Here is a 24908-nt window from a genome sequence, read left to right as displayed (position 1 = left end):
ATTATAATTTGTTAGCTCCATATTCGGTAAACTATTTCATAGTAATAATCTAGGGTCTTATTTTAAAGCCAAAACCAGTTATGAGAGTCCAATGAAAGTGCTGCTTTATTACTTAAAATTTGAAGTAAGTTAAATCTTTGAAAGTTTTTTTTAATGTTGTATTAATATTTTATCTTCATCTCCACAGGCCACAATGATGCAAGCAATTGAACGATACATGAAGCAGGCCATTGTGGACAGAGCCCCTGGAGTTAGCAGTGCTGCACTGGTGTCTTGCCGGCATATTATGAAGGAGTCTCCGGATGTGGTCAAACGCTGGGTGTCAGAAGTTCAAGAGGCTCTGAGTTCTGATTGGTAAGATTGAAGACATTATGCACAGTATGTTGAGGAACTACTTTTAATTTGCCTGCATTTTAGAGCAGACAGACCGTTACTTATACCCATGATAAGGTCAGCATTAGGAATTTTAAGATGCTAAGATAAATGGTAGTTGGCAGTAAGATATTTCATAAATGGTAGTTGGCAGTAAGATATTTCTTTTGATGCTTAATAGTTCAGATTTAATGGTGCATACATCCTTGTACTGACCAATAATCGGTATTATTTGTGGTTCGGATTCCACAATAAACCTGTAGGTCCCGTTGCTAGGTAACCAATTGGTTCTTAGCCACGTAAAAATAAATCTAATCCTTCGGGCCAGCCCTAGGAGAGCTGTTAATCAGCTCAGTGGTCTGGTTAAACTAAGATATACTTAACTTTTTCCTGGGTTGCTATTACTGTATTACCTCCCCACCACTATCCCTAACCCAAGGAGTAGATTGCCCTGATACATCTTCAGCAATTATATCTACCCCTGCTAAGCCCTTCTTCTCCAAATCCTCCCTCACTTTTCCATGCCATCTCTTTTTTTTGCTTCCCTGCAGACCTTCTACCCCTAACAAGTTCCATCCAAGCCCTTTTCACTCATTCCTCCTCCCATACTCATACTATCTCTCACTCAACTCCCTCATCATATCAGTAATCTTTACTACTCCTGCACTTCTTGTAATTTGTTCATTGTCTAGCCTCTCAAGCAACAAGATCCATAGATACTGTATACCGGTACCTCAGTATCCTCATACCTCCTTCCTTTTTAATGCCCATGTTTCTGAACCATACATTATCACAAATCTAATTGTGGTACAATAGATGTTTATATTTAGTTTTTTTTGGCATTCTTTTTATCTCAGACTGCCCCTGCCACCTCTTTCCATTTCCATTTCCCCCAGGCTGCTTATATTCTGCTTTCCCCCTCAGCTGCAAACCCTCCCTCTGGCTCAGAGTAGTTCCTAGGTAATAGAAATTCTGTACCTGTTTTAAATCTAGGCCTCTTTTATCTTGTTTCACACCATAACCTCACTTTTATCCACATTTGTTCTCATACCACGCCAATCAAGAGATTCTTGCTAAGTTTCTTCTTATTTCCTCTTCAGTCGCTACCATAATCACCAGGTCATCTGCATAGATTTTCATTCTTAATCCCTTCACTCATTACTGCTTAACCGGCACAAACGAGAATGGGCTAAGTGCTCATCCTCAGTGTAAACCAGTTCTAACTTTAAAATATTTGTTTTGATCAGAGGCTCTTAATACTGCTGTCCATGGTAGCTGTAAGATGTCTTCTCTGTGTCTATCAATATACAGCAGAATGTCTTTTTTTACCCTCTAGCCTATTTTCCTGTAACAGTCTTAATATGATAAGACAGCATGAGCAGTACCTCTTCCTCTAATAAAACTGTTCTGCTGTTCACCAGTCTTCATAATTGCTTGTAATCTCCTGTAACATATTCTTTCTAAAACCTTCATTAAATATTAATTTAGCTTGATTTCCATATAATTACCTTAGATGTTTTCTTACTGTTTATAAACATTTATCTTCAGACTATCTTCCCGATCGTGTGGCATTAGAGTCAACCTCCGCTATCCACAGTCTTGCAATTTGCAGCTTCACTCACTCACAGATATTTCTGTTGAACTTATCCCCAAATTACTCGCAAAAAATTTGGCATTTCGTGGAGTTTTTTTGTCAAGAAATATTCACTAATTAGCGTATTTTAATGTTATTTTCACGACTAAATAAATTTTTTATGAAAAAACATGATTTACTAATTTTCAGATATTAAACGCAGCCTAAAATCATAAAATGTATGTTATTTATGTATTTAAGTACATACTGTATTGGACTGAAGATGTGAATTCTAGTATTTCCCCTGTTCTGTAAAAAGACAATGGAACAGCCTCAATACCCTATGAGAGAAAGGCTCTGATTGAATGTAGTGTATTTTGATGTTATTTTCTTGACTAAATACACTTTTGAATGATAAAAACATGGTTTACTAATTTTCAGATATTAATATTAAAGTAAACACAGCATAATATCATAGATTTTTTTTTCCAGTGTATTTAATTACTTACTGAACTTATGAATTCCTAGCATTTTCCTGTTCTGTAAAAAGAGAACAGAAAGCCTCAATACTCTGAGAGAAAATGGCTCTGATTGAATGTAGGGGGACTTGAGTTTAGCTTTCATACTTAGCTGCAAGCCATATATTTTTAAAGGTAGTGTTGTAAGATGACTTGGAAATATTAAAGTGTTTTAGGATGATAGTTTAAGGTGTATTTGGTGTAGGATGATAGTTTAAGGTGTATATTTGGTGTTGGAACCATTAAATAGCCAGTTATAAATGTTTTTACAGGTACTCTTGGTCTCTGACCTGTTTAAATATGCAGTTATAAGCATTTTTATTGGTGAGGGTCAAGTATTCGCGGATTTTAGCTATTCTTGGGGGCTTGTGGGACCCATCCCCTGCGAATACCAGGGTTTTTACTGTACTTGCCCCTCCCAGATTACCCTTAACTGTTCCAGTATCCGTTCTTCCTCCTCTGTACCAGGTACCCTCAACTTTTATATACGTAGCTTACCGATTACAGTAATTACATTGCTATAGTTCCCTTTGCACGGCAGCTTAAGTTAAAAAGTTCATGGATAACGCTTCAAAATTCTGTGCAGGCAACTGGTCCTGCCCACTAATGGGAATGACCTAGCAGACAGTCTCATTCTGTTTTCTGCCATGCTCGAGTAAACACCGAGTGTCTATGGCAGCTTTGTTTTTAAATTTGCTGGTTGGAAACCAGATTTCGGTGAAGTATTATTGTCTGATTTCGGGTAGCTTTCAAGCCTACAGTATTTTATTGTTTTGTTATTAAGATCTGATTCAAGTTTATCATATTTCACTACAGTAGGGATTTCGCAATCAAATGGTTCAACTCCGGTAGCTTAGTTTACTGCGCTACCACCTTTACCGGTTGACGTAATAAACGTAAACATTGCGTTCGTTGCTGAATATTGTATTACTTACCTGCAAGTCGTAAGTAGTGTTTGTGAGGATTTGAGACATTTCTATATGATGATACTCTATGTTCAACTATTGTCGGTAAAAGTTAACTTTCCTGTGTTCAACTGTTGTCGGTAAAAGTTAACTTTCCTTTTCCAAATAATGTATTGTGTTTGCTACCCAGCCGACTTTTTTTGGTAGTGAATACATATATTATCTGAAAGTCTTTGTTACGGGGACCCCGAGGTAGAAGGTTAAGAATACAAGTGGCTAAAAGTTGGCTTTAATGGTTACAGTGCTGTTAAATTTTGCTACAACTTGACAGAGCTTCCCCAATCCCACAACTTGACAAGAGCTTCCCCAATCCCAAACCACAACCCACAATGCACCAGTCATTAGATAGCGCCCAACCTTCCACAGAGCTTCGACATGCACTATATAATACGCAAGAAGTAATACATAACAGTCTCAATGATTGATAGGATTTGAGATATGTATGTATGACGGTACTCAGTGTACTTCAAACTATGTTGGTAGAGGTTAACTTTTCTTTTTCCAAGTAGCATAAAAAACTTCAATGTTGCGTTCGCTACCTTGGTTACCGATTAACGTGATATAATGTAAATTTTGCTTTCTCTACCTATCCAGTATTTTCTGTAATACATATCTGCAATCTCGAATTATGTTGGTTAGGATTTGAGGTATGTTTGTATGATGGCACTGTGTACTTCGTAACATTTGTTCATATACAGTTAATTGAACATTTTATTATTACACTTTCCTTTGCAGAGAACTGAAAAGTGTAAGGGCAGGAATGCATTAGGAGAGAACTGTGCTTAATGTTTTGGTTACAATGAGCGTTAGCGAAAGAAGTTCTCGACAGCCGAGAGCCGTGCTTTGGTACTTGCTTCAACAGTACATATACTAAACAAGATGACACGAGTTGTGAAGAGTCCCACTTTTTTTTTTAGCTCATACTAAGAGCGCCCAGTAGCGCTCGCCAGCTCCCAAGCTACTAGCTCCCCTGGCGCCAACTGCAGAGCCTTGGCGCTATCGGCTGCTCACCCTGCGCCAGTTTCCGAGTTCCTGGTGCCAACTTTCTCCTACTGCTGTCCGTCCTGCCTTTTTTACCTACTTGCTCCCGCGCCTGACTCCCTTGCTTCCTTCCCGTGCCATTGCCAGCCTTGTGTCTGGGTTAACAGACATTGACCATATAATAATAGTGAAGTGTTGCACAGTGGAGGTGGTGGCTACTCGTCTCTTGATGCTCTTAGACAAAGGTCACTGTCAGACTCTCATGCACCAGGGAGGAGGCATGCTGGAGGTCCAAGGGAGGTCCAGGGGAGTTTACACACGGGTTGCCAGCCCCAGGTATCAACAGACAGCCGCTTGAAAGGGGTCTTGCTGGATGTGTAGTGAAGGGGTAGCTATTCAGCCCCTCAGATCTCCTAAACCCAGCCCCTGTCAGACTCCCATGTACCAGGGAGGAGGCATACTAAAGTCATGGGAGTCCGGAGGAGTTTGCCCCTGGGTAGTTGCCTCTCAGTTGAGCCTACTGTCAGCAGGTGTCTATGGACAGCCATTGGAAAGACGTCCATAGAGATGTACTTTTTGAAGTTTTGCTAGCCTTAAGTTAACTCCTTTGCTGCAAAACTTCCAATTACGGCTTGCTAGCCACCGGACTTCGCTGCAAAGCTGCCACTTAAGTAGCAAACGCTCCTGGCTATACTGCCACGTCGCTACAGGTTAAGTGGAGCCCCAACCAGAGGCATGCGGAATGCCAGTATTGGTGCCAAGCGGAACATAAGTGCAATTGGGTGGAGTTCCTGGACATGTAGGATACTTCATTTCATACAAACTCTGAAAGACATCTCAGACCTGTCCTATGAGACAGGGTCTTCCAGTGTGAGAATTTAGGCTTTGGCATCTACTGCACAAGACTTCTCTCGAGTCTTCGCTCTGTTACTTTTGTCTGTCTTTCTTTCTGGCCAGGAACTTCAGCCTGTCCCAGAAGACCGATAGGGACAAAGAATCACAACTGAACTTTGCTGTTTTTTCCCAAAGACCTGGTTTTCATTTGACTTATGGTGGTATCTGTCCGAATTTAGACTTTTGGAAGAAGTCCCTCATCATGAGACTAGTCTTAGACTGCTTCTCACTCATTGTTCTAGTAGAGGGAGCCCCACTCAGGGAACTGGGAAATTTCTGGGACGTGTCCCCGCTGGAACAAACCTTTACATGTATGCCTTAGAGCTGAGAGCCATTCACTTAAGACTTCAGTTCTTCTTGACCATCGCTCACTCCTAGACTGTGGTATTCCTTTAGACAGGATCACAGTCCTTGCTTTTTTACATTAGCTCTTCCCACCAAATGACATGAGGGTTTTTTTTCTGCAGATGATAAATCAAGTTTTTCTAGTCCAACTGGAGTTGCTGGTGGTTGAACTGAGCTGTCAGAAAATCACTGTTACTCCCAAGTGGACCTTGAATCCCCTGAACTGTCGGGTTATGTGCCTGTATGGGGCAGGCCGATCTTGACTGTCTGCCACCTTAAAGGAATCTTCTAGTCTGGGCAACGGACACCTTACTGCAAGATCGTTCCAACCTGGACCTTTAAGTTCTTCCACCATTCAACATGGTCAAGGAAGGGCTGAACTTTCTCAGGCTCGTCAGAGCATTATGACATTTATTTCAGTGCAAGTGACAGCGTTATCTGTTTGTTTTATTGTGCCCAGGGCAAGGGCACTTTTGAAGTTTTGCTAGCCTTCGGTTAACTCCTCTGCTGCAAAGCTCCCACTTAGGTAGAGCCGCTTCACGGCTATACCACCACACCACTATGGGTTAAGAGGAGCACTAGCCAGAGGTAGTATCTTCCTGCAGTAGCTCTCTTACCCGGTAAGGTTACAACAAGTATTTTATCAATGCTAGCTACTGTTCTATTTCAAATTCATTACCATTACTATATGTTTTGCAGTAGAATGTGTCCATGTCAATGTGGGATGCAGCTATGTAATTACTTGGTAAGTTACTTATATGAAAATGGTATTTTCATAATAAAATTAAGTTTCACATATACTTACCAAGTAATTACAGAATTGGAGCCCGCCCTCCCTCCACTTACATGGACATCGGGCACAAACGAATTGAACTCTTCAGCTGTGTTGTACCTATTCTTCCCAGAAAGTGGGCAGGGCTAGTCACCTACACTAAAACAATAGAAGCACTACTGTGAATTTCAAAATTTAAGCTGCCACACAAGTTGAAACTATTAGTTATGTAATTACTTAGTAAGTATATATATGAAACTTAATTTTATTATGAAAGTAACATTTTTTAAAAATTTTTATTGGCTACCCCTTTTTATCCAGAAATAATGAACAAAGCTTCCACTGCAATTTTTACAAAATTAACTTATCAAATTACTACAGATAGTAATACAGTAATTTGAATATTGGCTCACTTTAATATCAGTGAAAACTGGTTTGCCAGCAAAACAGTCTCATAAGATTGCACAATTTACTAATCACATTTCTTATATTTTTTGCAGTGTTATGGTACAGTTCCATGCTCTGGGTGTTCTCCACCAGATCAGAAAGAGCGACAAGCTTGCTGTCACCAAGATGGTGTCTAAGCTGACATCTTCTGGATTGCGCTCACCGTACGCCATCTGCTTGTTGGTTAGTGTTTCGAGCATGGTTTTTATTTTGTGCAGGGCCGCTGAAAATATTCAAGATATGTTGCACATAAAATATCCCTGATAGTGCCTGTGAAAGATGTGTTAGAGTATTCTTTTGGTCACTGAGTGCCTACCTTTCTTCTTTTCCTACATTTTCTGTTCTTCGCTCTCCACCTAGCTGGCCAACTTTTATTTGATGCTTCGGTTTAGCCTTACTTAACATGAGCGGAAGCTCTCTTCTTGAGATTAGAAATTGCTTTTGTACATGGATGGGTCTTGACTGATGCCTTGTAGGCTATGTAATTTTTTTTGTCTATAGTTCTTTGGTTCCCAGCTGCATTACCTTCTGTATTCAATTTCTACTTGTTCCCTCTTGTTTCTTGCACCTGTCTATTATTTTTCAACTTCACCATACCCCAATTTTCCTTTTTTTTTTATTAAAAAGTGTTTACTAATAATGTTAGGATCTTAACACTTAATTTTGTTGAGGTGAGCATTTCTCACATTGCCTGGGTAAGCCAGTGACTTTTCCCTTTTACCACCATTCTGTGGCTTTTTTCCTTTATGGCAGTTTCCCCTCAGGATAGGGCTAGATAAGTCCATTGATATCCCTATACCCTTCACTTTTTTTGTTACTATAAAAATCTCTAGAAGGTTTTCAAATCCAAATACGGTGTGCTGCCTTCACTTTTGTCGTAAAATGTGAACAAGATTATATGGAAGATTGGGAGAGGAAAGAAAGCCAAATTCCAAGTGTTTTCATATAATTTTTGCCCTTGCTGTCTTCCTGTTCCTGTTCTCCCCACCCCATCCCAGATAGCTACAATGTGATCACAGACTGTATTAGAAGGGGAAATTAGTTATTCTGTTGGATCTGTTTGCAAGGAGTCACCAGTCTACTTTCTGCCAAGTTGAACCAACAGCCCAGAATAGTTTCCTCCCTGTTGCATGCCTAGGACAGTTTAGAAATCCAGGCTTTTCCTGCATTTGGGCTAATCAGATCAGTTCTAGATAAGTTTAGTCTTCCAGGAGCGTCAGTGACACTAGTGGCTTCTCTTTGATTGCAACAGGAATGGTTTGGGGATCTTCTTTCTCTGTTGGTAGGTCACCTCTGGAGGATCCCAAATAGCAGATGGGTGTTTGTCAACCTCACTTTGATAATTCCATAGGAATTTTGAGATGTCAGATCTTTACTAATGGAGTCAGTGCACCAAGGCCCCAGAGGTGTATGATTTTCAGGGTTAACCAAAGCTATCTCCAAGCCATGTTGAGCTTCATCACTCAACCTTTACCAAGCAAAGAGGAACCAGTTCTCAGTTACGGTGAAAAAATGGTAATCCAGTCGATTAGCCTGCTCTTTCTCAGTCTTTGAGCTTCTTGGACTGGGTGAGGGCTCTTCCATGGAGCTTGAAAATGTCAGCATTTCTAGAGGGACTTACCTGAGAATACTTTTAAGGCTCCTAACATGCACCTTTGCTAGTATTGAAGAATCTTGCTAAGACTTAACATACATTTGGATGAGGCACCTCAACTGGATCTCTTGCAGAAGTTAGACCTCTTTGTGACTTCATGCACTTTATAAAGGCCAGAAAGTTTTAAAGGTTTCATAATTGTGCCCAGAAACCTACTAGTCAACAATGCACTCAGTTTCTTAAGAGCTGGTTACCTGTATACAACAGTGAATTGGCTGCTACTAAGACTTGAACGGCATAGATTTGCCCTTTACAGCTGACTTTGTGTGTGGAACGGCATAGATTTGCCCTTTACTTGTGACTTTGCAGCATACACACAAGTTCCAGGTAGTCTGAGCCCCCCCACTGTACCTTTAGCCATTTCTTCTCTTTCATTGTACAGTTAGAGCTGGTATGTTTTTGCCTTTAAAGGACTGGATTTCCAGGAGAGAGATGTTCCTGTCCACAGGGCATTGTAGGAAGCAAATATCTAGATATACACTCCAATAGCTTAGACATGCTATCATGAAAGTGTATAGCAATGCAACAGACAGTGATGCACAGTGCTGGTTAACTTGCTTGTCCATGAAGTCAGGGCTCTCTCCATGACTAGTTTTGAAACATAATCTTGATATCAGTGATGTTTTACTAGTAAGTACCTGGAAAAATGATCTTTACTTGATTTTACCTTAGTGAGTAATACATAAATGGCTGGACACACATTCATTAGAACCATTAATAACAGCTGAACAAGTAATCTTCTTCTTCTATCTGCATTAATTGAGAACTTGGAGGATTCTTCATTGATTTCATCCTAGTTCCACTCTAAACCCATGGATGTTTGATGAATAGCCCACATGATCAATCCCTTTAGTTACAGATTTTAGAGTAACACTAACAGTTTAATATTTTTCATGTGTATGTCCAAAAATAGACAAAAAATGTCAAGCTTTGGAAAAGAAGTGAAACATTTTGTCAGATTTTCTTTTTTCATTAAACTATAAAATTTACTTAAATCTAAATTTTATCATTAATAAAAAGAAATCCTTTGGGCAAGACCTTCGAGAGCTGAATAAATTAGCTCGGCAGTTTGGTTAAACTACTGTGCTTAGTAGCAATAGTAATTCTCATTGCATTTTTATTGATGGCATCCTTAGTGGCTTTGACTTTCAGGATTACTTGCCTGTGTCTCTTATAAAGTTTATTTGCCTCTGTCTTATGAATAATAAGTGCTTGGTAGTTACGGAATCATTATTGTACAATTACAAATGCCTTGCTTTATTATCTATAGCAGGGAATCATCCATTCATATATGATGCCCTGTATCTCTCAGCCCTGGGTTCCTTGCTAATCCTCAACCCCAAGAGCCCTTTATACATCCTGCAGAGTACACTTGGCCAGTTCTGAAGCATTCAGCAGCACTGTATTTACCTACCACCCAAATTGCCATTTGAGCTATGTAAAAGTGATGGGTTTGTCATTAAACCAATCAGATTTTTTGACAATGAGTTTTTCCATACAAACCCATCATTCACATAAGTTACTCTTCCCAGCCTCACTAATTTCTCAGCACTAACAGTCAGGACTTCACAAGGAGTAATGTAGTTGATTTTATCTGTTAGACAATAGACCCCAGTTTCTGGGACACTCAGAGACCATGAATGCTAGCTATAAATGAGTGCTAGGTTTTATTTATGTATTTTAAGTTTGGTTTTCAGTTAATGTAGTAATTACTGTCTTCAAAACTTCGTCTGTAATATACGAAACAAATCATCAGGAATATCTCCTGAGAGAGATGTTAAGATACTTGATAGTGTTATAATATATGATATTGTATAATGAAATATAATTCCAGATTCGTATCGTTGCTCGACTCATCGAAGAGGATGAAGCAAATGCTGATTCACGGCTGTTTGATTTCCTCGAATCCATGTTGCGCCACAAGGCTGAGATGGTTATTTATGAAGCAGCCAATGCCATTGTGACCCTGAAGAAATCCTCTGCCCGTGACCTGGCACCCGCTGTATCTGTTCTACAGCTTTTCCTCTCTAGCTCAAAGCCAACCCTGAGGTATGTTGACACAAGTCAAGTTTTATCTGGTAGTACCCTCAAAATATACACTATAGATTCCACAAGTTTCTGGGTATTTTGCCAATCCAGAGTTGCACTTACAGATTCCCGTATGGGCTGTCACCTATAGTGCCTTGCATGATGCAACTTACACATGACGAAAGATCTTTAGCAGCATTATTTTGGCCTCTGCTGTATCATTTCCTACCTTTTTACCTTGCATGTTACTGTGGTCTTTTTCCGCCTAATCACCCAGCTGCTTTAACTTTAGCTTGGGCCAGATTTTACATCTCATTCAGTAAACCATATCTAATATATATTTTAATTATAATGGGGATGAATGCTCTTTCAAAATGTTTAAAGTTGCAACATCAGCATACTCCTGCTAGTGCATTTCAGACTGTTGCCATGTCAAGATGGTTCAGTCTCCCACCTTTCACTATAGCTAGTATTGCAAATAGCCATTGTACAAGTCAGTGTAGTACTAAGTGATAACAGTAATTAAGGTTTCAGAAATTCCAGTTTTTGATACCAAAGCTTTTACAAGGTAAGGTTAGGTACATGATAAGTAAGAGGAATAGTTACGTAGAGGGTTGTTGGTAAGATAGGGCAAATCCAATGAGGAAGTCCCAGAAAATCATAGAGATGGTGGGAATTCAGGAAGAGAGACAGAAATATGTAGGGAAAGAGCTTATTACATGTGTAACCCTGTCAAAGGGAAACCTGATACAAAAATATTAAAGATGGCCAGACAAGTCTCTCTTATATCTTCACTTTCAGGTTTGCTGCTGTCCGTACCCTGAGCAAAGTGGCCATGACTCAGCCCAGTGCTGTTACAGCTTGCAACTTGGATCTGGAAAACTTAATACAAGATGTAAATAGATCAATTGCAACTCTTGCAATCACCACCCTGCTGAAGACTGGGTCTGAAGGGTCGGTAGATAGACTCATGAAGTCTATCTCTTCTTTCCTCAACGACATATCAGACGAATTCAAAGTGGTTGTTGTCGAGGTAAGTGCCTAGTGGTTTTTGTTAGATGGTTGGTTAATTTTGAGAAAAAAGCATTGCAGATGTCTTAACGATATTTTGCTTTTAATGAAAATTTGCCTGCAGTGTAGGTTACTTTTGGTAAACCCATGTGGATAAAGCAGTTTGATAGCTTGATAAGGAGGGACCAAAGGGAGCGAATTAAAAGTTGATGGTCTTAAGCAGTGCGATCATGGCCCAAAAGGATGTTGCAAAAAAGCTTGGAATGCCATGTCACGATTCATTGTAGATATGGACAAGAGATGAATATCAGCTATTTATTCCTTGGCACTTTAATATAGAAATGTAGTGCATATGAGAAAACAAATTAATTTTGTATATTTTTGGGCTGCTTAGGCTAATTTTACATATCGGATTAGTGTACAAGAATTGCATGTTTATGATTATTTTTATTAAGAATAGAAAATTGCATGATCTTGTCAAGGGTAAATAATCCATAAACCCTCAGTTGTGGTAAATGATAGCTAAACAGCAAATGACTAAAGCTGTTGTTGTTAAACCTAGGGACATAGGAGTTTGCTCAGTTTCCTTCCTTGGCAGTTACATACAACCAGCTGCTTGATGATAATCTAGTAGTGAAGTGCAAAGCTTGGTTCTCTGACCTTATCGAAGTGACAGTGCCCCACTGATTTTTGGATCTGTTTGTTAACCCTTAAGAAGAAAACCCCATATTTCCACGATGACACATGAGTCCAAGAGATGTTAAAAAACAGTGGGTGCCACTACTGGGGAAAGATCTTTTGTCTTTCTAACCTCCTACTTGGTTCAGTTGTGTTATTTCTTAATTAACAGAGACTTGCAGTTGCTTCAGTATTGAGAAAAAAGGAGATGTACATCTTGCTTTTACGATGCTAGAGCCAAACATTCATAAGTTGGCAGTTACGCACGAGTCATAGGGACCACGGTCGAAAGCGTTGAAGGAAGATGGTGATTATATGTGGATTCCTTATTGTCATATGAATATTTGTGGGTTTTTCAAATAGAATTTTCATCTAAATGATGCAGCAGGAGTTCTGAATCATTGTTCTGTCCAAACTGTAGCCATCAGTTTATGTACCTACCAAATTGCAGTAACTTAGGGGGGTCCACTAGAACTCAAGTTGGCTGGGAATTTGGGGGGGCCACTTGAGAACAAGAAATCTCACTGGCTGAGAGAGGGAACCATAAAAACTCAGGTCTGCTGGGTGGGGTCCAAGGCCGTAAAAAGTTTTAGAACCTCTGCTAAAGAAGATGTATTGTTTACCTTGGGAATTGCAAACTGCATTGTTGACTACTAAATGTTCAATGAAGTGTCCTTGGAGTTCCAAGTTAAATTTTTTTCTGCTTTTCATGTTCATTTGTTTCGATGCTCCTGAAAGTAAGGCATGAATTCAATGGAAGCATTGTTTACAGGTATCTGTAATAACAAAATTGTCGTTGTCAGATAGCTTAGAACTAGTGTAGACATAATGGTAGTGTAGCAGTCCATTTCTAATGGAAGTTCATATTTGAGAGGAAACATCATTCTTTTAATCTTTGCCTCAGGTTTACACCTTAATGTTGTAGAGGAAATACCAGGGACTCAGAGTTTTTGTAAAAATGGAGATAGAAGAAAGCTGTGTGAGAAAATGATGGCAATTAGTACCAAACAGAATGCAGCAGATATATCGGAGAGAATTCATATCTACGTCAGACCGTCATCTATGCCCCCTTTTTTACCCCATGATTTTCTGGACCACCTTAATGGTTCTGTGTCATGCTGCTACTTCACTCTCCATCTCATTACATGCTCCCATCATCTCAGTCATTTAGATCTCAATGCTAATTATGAGCTTCTCTATTAAAGTAATGTATCTTGATCATATATTATTTCTACACTATTAATTTTTAAATCTAATAGCCCTTGTATATAGTTGACCCCCATACAGGGGTTAGGGACCACAACCAACCGCGAATACCGAATATCCGACATATATTGGAACCCCCCCTCTAAAAATACTTATATGTAACTACCTATTTCAAGCCAATCAGCATTGAGGAAAGCTGGTACCCTGCTGTGTGATTGGCTCCTTCCAGCCAATAGCTGTGTCAGACAGAGAGAGAGAGAGAGAGAGAAAGAGAGAGAGAAAGAGAGAGAGAAAGAGAGAGAGAGAGAGAGAGAGAGAGAGAGAGAGAGAGAGAGAGAGAGAGAGAGAGAGAGAGATGAACTGAGTTGTTTACACTGGTTAAACAAATAAAAATATTGGGATGATAGTTTTTTCATACATATGGTGATAATGGATCAGTATTCATAATAGTACAGTATATATTTATGTATACAGTCAAACCTCTTAAAACTGGCATTCTGTGGTCCAGGAACTCCATGGGTCAGCTCGATTTTGAATCGGCTGCCATTAGTTTGTTGAGTGGCCACGAAGGCAGCGCCACATATTGTTTACAACTTTCCCATGGCAAAAATTTGTCATATATCTTTTGTTTTTATGAAAATAATTGTTAGTAATGAAAATGTGTGAAGTCAAATGTGTTTTTGATATTAACTTTAAATGAATAAATATATTTTTTTAAAGATTCCACTTGAAAAGGCTCTACCAAGTCAAAACTTTTAATCAGAACAATGAGACATTTGGCATTGAACCAATTCTTTACTCTTAGAGTGCTTGGAAGACTTCTAGATGATACGGATTTGATCATTTCTTTTATATACGGTAGCTGTATATTTACCCATTCAATATGCCACCCATGAGATCAGATGACGCTGGAGGTGAGAAGCACAAGCATAAATCTTTATCTATGCTGGAAAATGTTTCTCCCAGTGGCAAATGTTTATTGTTCACTTTGCTCAATGGATGGCAGTGTGTTTGTTTTGACGGTGAAGTGTCAAAATGCACAGAGTGATTGCCAGAGTTCATTCTTTATTTTTGTCATTTCATTACCATCTACAATCAGAATAAATGACGAAGAAATTAATAGTGATAATTATGAAGATAGTAAGTTTAGGACGTGAGAGTCACTGATGATAATCTGCAGATTCTGAGAAACGTTAAGTAGTTGACTTCTAGTTAGGCTAGCTTGGGAATGTGGGCTAAATGTATCAAGTCTAGTACACCGTTTTAAAGAAAATTATACAGTATGAAGTTATAAAATGATAAGTGAAAATATATGAGTAATAAAATGATAAAAAGTGGTGTCAGAACTTAGCCAAGTAGTAGGCTAAGTTGGCAACCAAGCTATTTGTATGTGGAATTTGCCTGCAAGACTATGTTTAGGTAGGGGCTTCATTTTTTAGGTTCCCGGATTTAAGAAGTCGGACTGTATCTTTCTATCAATCACTCGCTCTTCCTTTCTATCTATCTATCTATCTATCCATCTCTAACATTCCTCAAGTATCCTTAGGTGTAAAGAGAGAGAGAGAGAGGGAGAGACTTTGCCCAGGTGCTAACCCCCTTCATGGTTAGTATGTCAGTATGTCAAGATGACTGACAGTTACGCCTTCATCCCTCCCCTTGAAGTCGGAGACAGGAAAAGATCAGGGAACACAATTATTGAACTAAAATCTTACCGTAATTTACTATATTTTCCTAAATGAATTGATATTTTGCAGTGTTTACATTAATATTAATATTTGAAAATTAGTGAATGATTTATTTTTCACACAAAACAAACAGATCGCTCCTTTGCCAGAAGAGTGACATAACTCAAAAATTGCTATTTTTCAAGAGAAGCATTTTAAAGTGTAAAATTCTTTATACTCTATAGTGGAATAGTGACATGTCATGCCCTCTAGCGGTTCATATTACAAATACAAATAAGACGTTTTTACCACAATATTAAACAAAGAACGGGCTATCTGCTAGTATCAGTAACTCAAAAAACACATTTTTTGAGTTGTCATTCTTCTGGCAAATGAGAATTTTTAAGCATATGTAACATATATTATATGTTACATATGCTTAAAAATTAAGAGAGAGAGAGAGAGAGATGCTTAACATATATTATATGTTACATATGCTTAAAAATTGAGAGAGAGAGAGAGAGAGAGAGAGAGAGAGAGAGAGAGAGAGAGAGAGAGAGAGAGAGAGAGAGAGAGAGCTCGCACACTTAGCAACAGTACATACGAAAGCATCAAGGTACAAGCTTTGTTATTGGCTGGTTCCAACTCCTTCAACCAACAGCATGTCGTCATGGAGAGAGACAGAGAGGGGGGTGAACAGCGTTTTTCTATAAAGTGCATATTACGGTTATGATAGATCAATATTGTTGGATTTTACTTTAACATTTGATTGATATTTTGCTGTGCTTACATTAGTGCTAATATTTGAAAATTAGCAAATCATTTTTTTGTCGTAAAAAATGTATTTAGTCACGAAAATAAAATGGAAATACAGTAGTAAGTGAATATTACTCTACGAAAAAATCTGTGAATTAGTGAATTGTCCCGCAATATATTTGGAGATACATTTCACAGGAAAAACCGCGAGTGACTGAATCCCCGAATGCTGAACCACAATCTAGTGGGGGTCCACTGTAATTGTTTACAATACTGTAATTAGTGTTTTGCCCAAGATTGTTGCCTCATATATGTTCCTTTTGTTAAGAATGTATGCTTTTTATGCTAACAGCAAATAGGTTGGCAACTTTATGTAATTATATTGCCAAAAAGAGGAATGGAATGAATAGAAAGCAATAGATTTGCCACAAAAGGAGGATGGTAGAAAAGAAAACTATAGCTTGGTAGTGGGGAAAAAACAATTCTTGAACATTCTAGGAATGTAATACTGTTACTCAGTATTAAATTCTTCGAATTTTTCTCCCTGTAACCATGGTATGAATGTTTTTATGTGTTTCAATCCATTTTTCTTCTAGGGTTTAGAGACTTTTCAATGACTTATTTTATTTATGATTAGGGTTATCCAGAATTTCTTGCATTCCACATAGGTCCATAGTATAGCAAATATGTTTTATATTTGCAGGGCAGTGTGAAGTCGGATATAAAAGAATTTTTGTCTAATTTTCAACAGGCTTTGCGTGCTTTAGCCCTCAAATACCCCAAGAAGCAGGCAGTTCTCATGTACCAACTTGCTGACATGCTACGCAGTGAAGGTGGTCTGCCTTACAAGGAAGCCATTGCTAGTACTATCATCACTATTATAGAAGATAATCCTGAAGCAAAAGAGAAAGGTAAGAAGTCTCTCTGCATATTGTCTTCTTTTTTTGTGTTCATAATCCTCATTTTTATTCATGGAAATAAAAGAGAAAAAAGTGCAACCCTTGTAAGATAGACAGTACCGCCTATAGTGATGCACTATATATGGTGTAAAAGGTGGTATGAGTTCTGTCAAGAAATTTTCTTTTTCCAGGAATATTTTACAAACAACTGTAATCCTATAAGAATCTTTTTTAAATGTCTTAAAATTTTTAGATAAAAAATTCTTACCCAAGACTAGGGTTCAAGCTGTACAATGGATGCCATTTTATGCCAGTATTCCATTTCTGCTCAATAAAGGAGTTTCACAGTCGTTGATTAAACTATACTGCCCAGCCATAAAATGTCATATTTCTCCAGTTAATCCACTCACTGTTGTATCTCTGTTCAAAATTAAAGAAAAACTAAATCCCCATATGAATTCTAATATCCTGTAGTTTATTTGTATTCTTGTCCAAGATGTAATCTTGGAAAATATGTAGGATCCTCAAAAAGACTCCTCAAAGTATGTATAGAATGTCATGGGAAGGTGACTTTTAAAACAGGTGTCTGGTTGTCAGTTCCTCAATTTTCCATTGTTTGAGAACATGCTAAAAAATGTAAAGACTTGAATTATGAACATTTTCTCTTTCCTGTGAAGAGGCAAACTTGAGACTGAAAGTTGCAGCAGACATGCTGAAACAAAGTCTCAGTCTAGATTGTTGAAGTTTTTATCTTTTATTGAACTTTTGCTCAGTACATTGCCTCTTCTCAACGTCAACTTAGAAAGGTTGAGGCGCCAGCTTAGTGTGTTTTTGGCCCCCAGCTTAGGGAGTTCGTGAAGCCAGCTTTAAGGGCTTATGGTGCCAGTTCGAGTTTAGAGTGTTAGTTTTTAACAATTTTTTTTCTGATGCTGCAGGCTAATTTTCTCATGCTTATGCTAACCTGGTTTGGAAGAAGTCAGAACACTTATGCTTCTATCTGTACAGGTTAAGGTGATAAGGGAAGATATATTGGTACAAGTCTTGTTTTATACCTTTCGGCGATAAGTTCAGCCCTCAGGTTGTGGCAGATGGCCAATTGCAAGTCTCATGGCATGCTTAGAGACACTTAGGAGCAGAACCTTACATGGTGGAGGCAGTGAAGGAGAGTTATGATTCCTTTTAGGTTCCCTCCACTGGTTTAGACTCCTATAGCTGTTCCTTTGTGTTCTCCAGGAGAAGTCTCTCATTCTTTAGTAGGAGGTTGTAAATTAGAGAGAATGAAATGGACCAGGTGGTAATTCACTGGGATTTTATCTTTGACTTTTTCCTAGTTCCATAAGCAGCTGGAGATTGGCAGTCATTGTTGGACACATTGAGATTGAATAGCTGTGTGTCTGTCCCCATGCTTTTTGGTTTCTCTATCATGGTTGTAGTGCCTATCCAAAAGAACGATCAGTTGTTTTGGTGGATGTGAAGGAGACATTTTTCTCATACCAGTACATCCTCAGTTACGCAAGTTCCTTCAAGGTGTATTCACAAAGGATGTATTGCTGTTCAAGGCACTTTGTTTTGGCTCATGTATAGTGCCTCTATAAGTATTCACAAGGAATTTGTTGCCATAGGTGGATGGTGTCAATGTTTAGGAGCAAGAAATCTTTTCAACTGAGTCACTGGTTCAAGTTGGCCAACTCTGTTGACAGTATTCCAAAGGCCAAGTGTCTGTTGCTGCTGATGAAGAGTTAGAGGAATTTATTTCTGGTGATAGAAATTCATTTCTCGCTATAATGTGGTTCGGATTCCACAATAAGCTGTAGGTCCCGTTGCTAAGTAACCAGTTGGTTCTTTGCCACATAAAATAAGTCTAATCCTTCGGGCCAGCCCTAGGAGAGCTGTTAATCAGCTCAGTGGTCTGGTAAAACTAAGGTATACTTAACTTAACTTCACCTGGCTCAGTCTCTGTGCATTATGATTTTCAGTCAACTTCCCAAACTACTAATTCTTATCAAGGGATGTGGGGATGATACTTGAAATTTGCAGGCTTATCTGTCAGAAGACAAATAGGCACTTGCTTCTTGAATAATTTTAGCTCTGGAGGAAGCTTTCTAAGTGGTAAGGGCTTTCTTTGCTAGGAAACATGGCCTCACTGGGGATTTTGCCAGAGTAATCAGGCTCAATCACAGTACAGTGGCAGCATAAGAGATTACGACTTACAACTAATGTTCATTAAATTTGCAAGTAATCCAGGACCAATTCACTGTTGCCAGGTTCTGTAAGAGGAACTCAGTAACCAAGAGTTGACCATTTTATTCTTAAACCCACATCCAGGTTTTGTTTTTACCCTCTGTCGTGTAACATGAAACAAAGAATTTTGACTACTGTCGTTACACTTTCATACAACAGAATAGTCAACATTACAGCTGGTAAAACTTACTAGATGTCAGGGCAGTGGAAGGACCTTCGAAGGTGCCTAGCAGGTTTATCCCCGGTCAGAAACAAAGTCATATTGGAAAGTTTGTTTTTTTGAGTAAAATAGACAACGTGATATTGGTTTGATAATTCATTCTGTGGAAGGACAGTGTTTTTGGCGATTGGGGATTCAGAAAAAGCAAAACTACCTACAGAATGGCCATTACATTCGTAAATTTGACAGTTGCTGTGGGGTTAGTTTAGCACTCAAATGTAGACTTACTAGCATGCAGATGAACAGGAACAGTCAGTTGATTACTACTCCTTTGAGGGCCCTCAGGCTTAAGCAGTGGATGTGTTTCTTTAAGTTTGGCCTGATTCAGACTCACAGGCCTTCCCCCTCTATCTACTCTAAGGAAGACTGAGCAGATTTCAAGTTCAAGGATTGCTTAGTTAATCCCATAAAGCCCTAGTAGCCTTAGAGCAAATGATTTTTCAAACTTTCTAGCTCTCTTGGTAGATATGTCTCTTATTTTTCCATTGAGGGGAAATCGACTCATACTACAGAATTCCATGCACTTCCACTAACTTCTGCATCTCACACTTAACCTTGGAGATGCTCGACTGTCTCCTCCCAGTAAGGGGATTTTTAAAGGTACCATGTGGTCTGTCCTTAAGTGGAAAACAACCGTAGTCTTGTATCAGAAGCAGTGGTTTGTGTATTGCTTAGGATGCCGTTTTAGAGGAATTTTCAGCACCTGGAACCTTGTAGACATCACGCTTTCACTGATATATCAAGACTTTTTCACTGTCTACTTTCAAGGTTATCGTTCCATACTTTCCTCAGTACTGTGTCATGTACTGTTAGATATGGCTGATGATGAGCACCTTAAGGTGTTGAGATCAGTTGAGATTGAAGCCCCTTCAACTCAGTATTAGTCTCTCTCTGTAATTTTATCTGTAGATTCCTTTTAGCCTCTGGAATGAGTTCCATTGAATTATTTACTATGAAATTTTCTTTTATTTAGCATTATCGGCAGTTAAAAGAGTAATTTTATTGCAAGCACACTCCTTAAAGCTGTTGTAAAGGGAAAGCTATTTTATCTTTTTGCCTGAGAGCTGAGAATGATGTTAAGGCTTAGTTTTTCAGAGAACTGGAAGAGTTCCAGTTTAATCTCTTTGTTTGGGAAGAAGAGTAAACATTTTTCTGTCTTCTTTGGGCAATAAAACTTAGATAGTTTAAGCCTGGAAGAGGCAGTTATCCTTTTGTTTTGGATTTTAGAAATCTAGAACATCTTTGTCTAAGGTTAAGCCTGGAAGAGGCAAAGTTAACCATTTGTTTTGGGGTTTTAGAAACCTAGAACATCTTTATCAAAGAACACGAGGTCTCTGTGACGTATTTGATTAGACTAGTGCCTGAGAACTAGCTCCATACTTTTTACCTTTATTGAAAGTAAGCATTCATAACATGAGACCTATTGCAACTTCATTTGGTGTTTTGACAATTTGTCGCTTGAGGATGGGATCAATGCGGTGCAGTAGAGGTGCAGTTTGGTTTTGCCCGCTCACTACGTTAAGTATGCAGAATCGTGTTTGAACACAGTAAAGCCCTTAGTCTGCTACTAGTAGCAGGTAGTCTTTTCCTGAACTGAAGAAAGAGCAGTCCTTTGGGCTCTTTGTTTTCAATCCTGAGTTTTAATATTTTGGCAAGCGTGAAGGTACATATATTGTATAGGAGCGTACCTTTATATCATAAATGTCCAAGCAGGCCTCAGTTATCGGCAGGGGTTCCGTTCCAATGGCGTGACGACAAGCAAAAATTGCTTGAAATTGCTGATAACTGAAAATCGGCAATTTTTGGTTATCGACGCCTCTGTTAGGTATGTATCGGCGGCAATATGCGATTATTGGCACTGATAAGCGGAAATTGGCGCTGAAAATCACCAATTTTCGTCTCTAGACAAGCCCTGAAAAACCGGATGGCTGATAACCAAGCCCGCCGATAACCGGGGACTGTCTGTATTTTTAGTTACTGTCGTTTTATAGGGCTTTTGGACCCAGTCCGTCTCATACCACTTCTGTTCCATTCTGGCTGAATTGAAGTGGTTTCCTCTGCAAGGCTGCTCTTCGCTGCACATGTATGAGGCCTTGCTCCCTGAATGAAATCCAACTTTTGGTGGCAGTAAGATCCAGAAAGGATTCCACATCAGGGAAGAATGTTGTAGGTTTCATGCAAGAAACCCCTAGCTCGATTGGCTGAGTGGATTTTGTCTAGCTGCACTACCCACCATCCTCTTCTCAATGAGGGAATCAGCTAACTTTAACAGTAGATAAGAGTCATCCCAAATAATATAAATTTTAATAATAAAATTTATTATTTGGGTACTAATCTACTGTTAAAGTAGACCCCATCCAGCCTCCCCACAATTTAGTTGGATGTCAAGGAGAATTTTGACGAGCTAAAACGTTTGAAACCTGCTTAGTGGAGAACAGGTGTACTAGATCACTGGTTCTCAACCAGGGGAGAATTTCAATTTCGGGGGGAAATTGTTACCAAGGATTTTTAGTATTATATGCATATTATTTGGAATGCACCTTTTGAGGCAGACAATATGAAGGGTGCATTGGCCAAAAGAGGTTGAGAACCACTGTGCTAGACCATCATCGGGGCAGCCATTCGATCTTTTGTGTGAATGCCGACTCGCTTATTGGCTCAGAGGTGTGAGCTAATTTTAACAGTAGGTAATTATCCAAATAATAAATTTTATTTATGAAAATTTATATATTCTGACACAGTCTTTTCATTAATTTCTTCAAGTGCCAAAGCACAGGTGGCTTCAACATTTACTGGCAAGTCTTCAGTTGTCTCTGGTCCTTTTCCAAGTCTTCAAGCATGAATAAGCAAAGCTACTACATGCTGCCATATTCATGCTTAAGCTGCCACCTGTTTCAATTATCCATGTTCATCTTTGGGGCTACTGGAGATTCACAATGGAAGTAATTTTTAATGTATAGCAGAGTACTGCCAAAAAATTGAAAAACAAGAATCAGAAATGAAAACTTAAAATGATAAAAGTTAGTACTTAGTTTATAGTTTTCAAAAATAATTAACATTTCTCAGGCCAGGATGCCTCTCCATGAATATGCTTTTTCACGGAGTAATGTAGTTAGCCTATCTTCTGATTACTATTTTCTTTTAAATGTTAAAAAGATGGTCATTGTTATTTAGTGACCTTTTTATGTGCCAGCTTTGACTAGCTATGGGAATTGGTTTGCTTGCCCTATTGGACTTTGCTTCGAAAGAAAAAATTCATTTGTATCTGTATTTCTGACATGCTAATTAAATTTATGAGGTCAGACACTTTCATGAAATTGTAAAAGTGGAAAAGTGCCATAGTACTAATACTCAGTACATGAGGATTGATTTAAATATTCCCATTGTCCAGCACATGAGGTTCTGGAGGGCCACTCCAGTCCCAGAGCTGCTTTTAGCTTTACTTTCCGTTGGACATATTCAACAGTTTCATTAACTGAAGAGATATGATTAGAATATTAAGGAGTATTCATCTTGAAGAATTTCAGACCATGTCTTCATTATATGTTTAATGCAGGACTCGACCATTTGTGTGAATTCATCGAGGACTGTGAACATACAACTTTGGCTGTGCGTATATTACACCTGCTTGGACGTGAAGGCCCCCGCACTCGACAGCCTGCTCGTTACATCCGCTTCGTCTATAACAGAGTCATTCTTGAGGTCAGTGTTAAGTGTTTGGGTCACTCTATCACCATATATCAAATTATGAGCTCCTCACACAATGTAAACTACCGCTTCATAAATGCTAATATTAGTGAAATTAATGTATGTATAAAGTAATGGGTAATATCAGTGAAACGAGCTCTTATTAAAATGTTGGTGAAACCCATCAAAAACACTTGAATAGTGAAATTTTGGTACTATTTATAAAGCACTTTATTGAAGTGCTTGAAATTTGCTGCATGCTCTATAAAGCACTTTATTGAAATGCTTGAAAATTTCTGCATGCTCTATTGCAAAATTAGTGTCTTATTCCAACAGTTTATTGAATTGAATTGAATCCTTTATTTCAGCTACAAGCCAGATTTTACATATGCATATCTTTACAACAGAGCTTTACAGAGAATACTGCATAAATAATAATACCTTTATAAAATATAATTTTATATTTATGAAAATTTTTTTATCAATATCTTAATAAATTACATCATATAAAATAATTCTGATCTAGATATCTAATTTTTGTGTTTGACTCACTAAAAATGTGATTATACTCCATTTAAAAACGTTGAATCTCAAAAAAAAATTTAATAAACTACTTTAAGAAGGAAGAAACTATTTTTTCCTTAAAAGTTCTGGAAATGTAGGAATACCCAATTTAACAAAATGTTCAGAAATGCCACAGAACCTGTCATTGTTCATAAAGTCTGTGATTTTGTATAACAGACACAAATTTGTCAAGTATCCTTTCTACTTTCCAAAATGAGTGGAATACCATATAGCGAGGGGCAGAATTATTTAAACAGGTGAACTTTAACAATGTTATCACACATGAAAATTCTGAAGCAACAGATTGCCTCCAGCTCACGTACACTGGCCGTGGTATAATGATGTGATGTGCGTATTGTCCTTAAGGTCACAGTTGATTAGTATTCAGAAGACTGGATGACTCAACTTTTCTTTGTCCATATACATCTCAAAATCGCCATAGTTAATGAATCTTTTTGTTTTGACTGTCATTAACCATAAGGTGGTGGTCTTTCAAATCAAGCACACACACTTCAGTTTGTTTTTGTAGAGCTTTTACTGAAGGACTAAGTAATTAAGTTATCAGTATATAAAACGTGATTGATTCTTTTCTCACTTAAAGTATATCCTCCTTCATTTTTCAAATACTTGTTTAAATCATCCATATAAACTGCATGTAATAAAGCAGAGTGCTACCTTGCCTAATACCACATTTATTTAAATGGTGAGGAAAGGGAGTTTCCTGTATTACTATAAAAGTCTGGGTTGCAAACCAGTTTTTCAATATTTCTGTTATAGAAAGTGGTACATTTCTCTGCCTTAACATACCAAACATCTTTTTATGGCAAACAGTTAAATGCTTTTGAAAGGTGCTTGGAACAAAGTAAAAATGGGGCTATTGTTAGAACAATACAACACTATAGTTTAACCACAGCAAAGCCATGTCTGTGCTATGAGAGGCTTTATAAGCAAATTGGTTATCCTGTTTCAAAACAATGTATTATTTCTGACATGTTGGTAAAATTATACATTCAGATAGTTTTGATGTAGTGGATGCTAAAGCTGGTGGACTATAATTAGATATATCTGATAGACTTTTCTGTTGGTCTTTAATTAGAGAATATATTTTGATATTAGTTAATATTTCTGGCATTTTACTGTGAATAAACAAAAGAGTATATGGAAAAGAGAATTGAATAAACAAGGTGGGATAAGCTTGTTTTAAGTTTTCTCCATTTATAGTATGGAAACTAGTGGCACCAGTTAATTATAATCTGTGCAAAGCCTCTTTCATATTCAGTGATACTAAGTGGCCTACAGAGGATGACCCCCTGACATTATTTTAGTGCAATGTTCCCTCCAACACTCAGCTATTTCCTTTTCCCCTGATAAACTGGGTGTCTTTACCGGCAGTTTTAACACCTTTTCTCTCTATTAATTGTTTGCCATGGCCT

At 38.2% G+C, this 24908-nt stretch overlaps 1 protein-coding gene across 2 annotated transcripts in view; it reads left to right on the top strand.

Annotated features, from left to right (window-relative positions):
- The window catches only part of gammaCOP (coat protein (coatomer) gamma), a 91507-nt gene that overhangs the window by 44671 nt on the left and 21928 nt on the right, over positions 1-24908 (top strand). For both annotated transcript variants that reach the window (XM_067082946.1, XM_067082945.1), the window contains exons 4-9: positions 188-354; positions 6921-7050; positions 10356-10570; positions 11351-11582; positions 16616-16775; positions 22781-22926. In XM_067082946.1, the coding sequence (XP_066939047.1) occupies positions 188-354; positions 6921-7050; positions 10356-10570; positions 11351-11582; positions 16616-16775; positions 22781-22926 (1050 nt within the window). The remainder of the gene's footprint in view (positions 1-187; positions 355-6920; positions 7051-10355; positions 10571-11350; positions 11583-16615; positions 16776-22780; positions 22927-24908) is intronic.

This window comes from Macrobrachium rosenbergii, chromosome 40 (assembly GCF_040412425.1).
Source record: "Macrobrachium rosenbergii isolate ZJJX-2024 chromosome 40, ASM4041242v1, whole genome shotgun sequence".
NCBI classification, from domain to species: Eukaryota; Metazoa; Arthropoda; class Malacostraca; order Decapoda; family Palaemonidae; genus Macrobrachium; species Macrobrachium rosenbergii.
The sequence above is the reverse complement of the archived record's forward strand: the minus strand, read 5'-3'. Positions and strand labels throughout refer to the sequence as shown.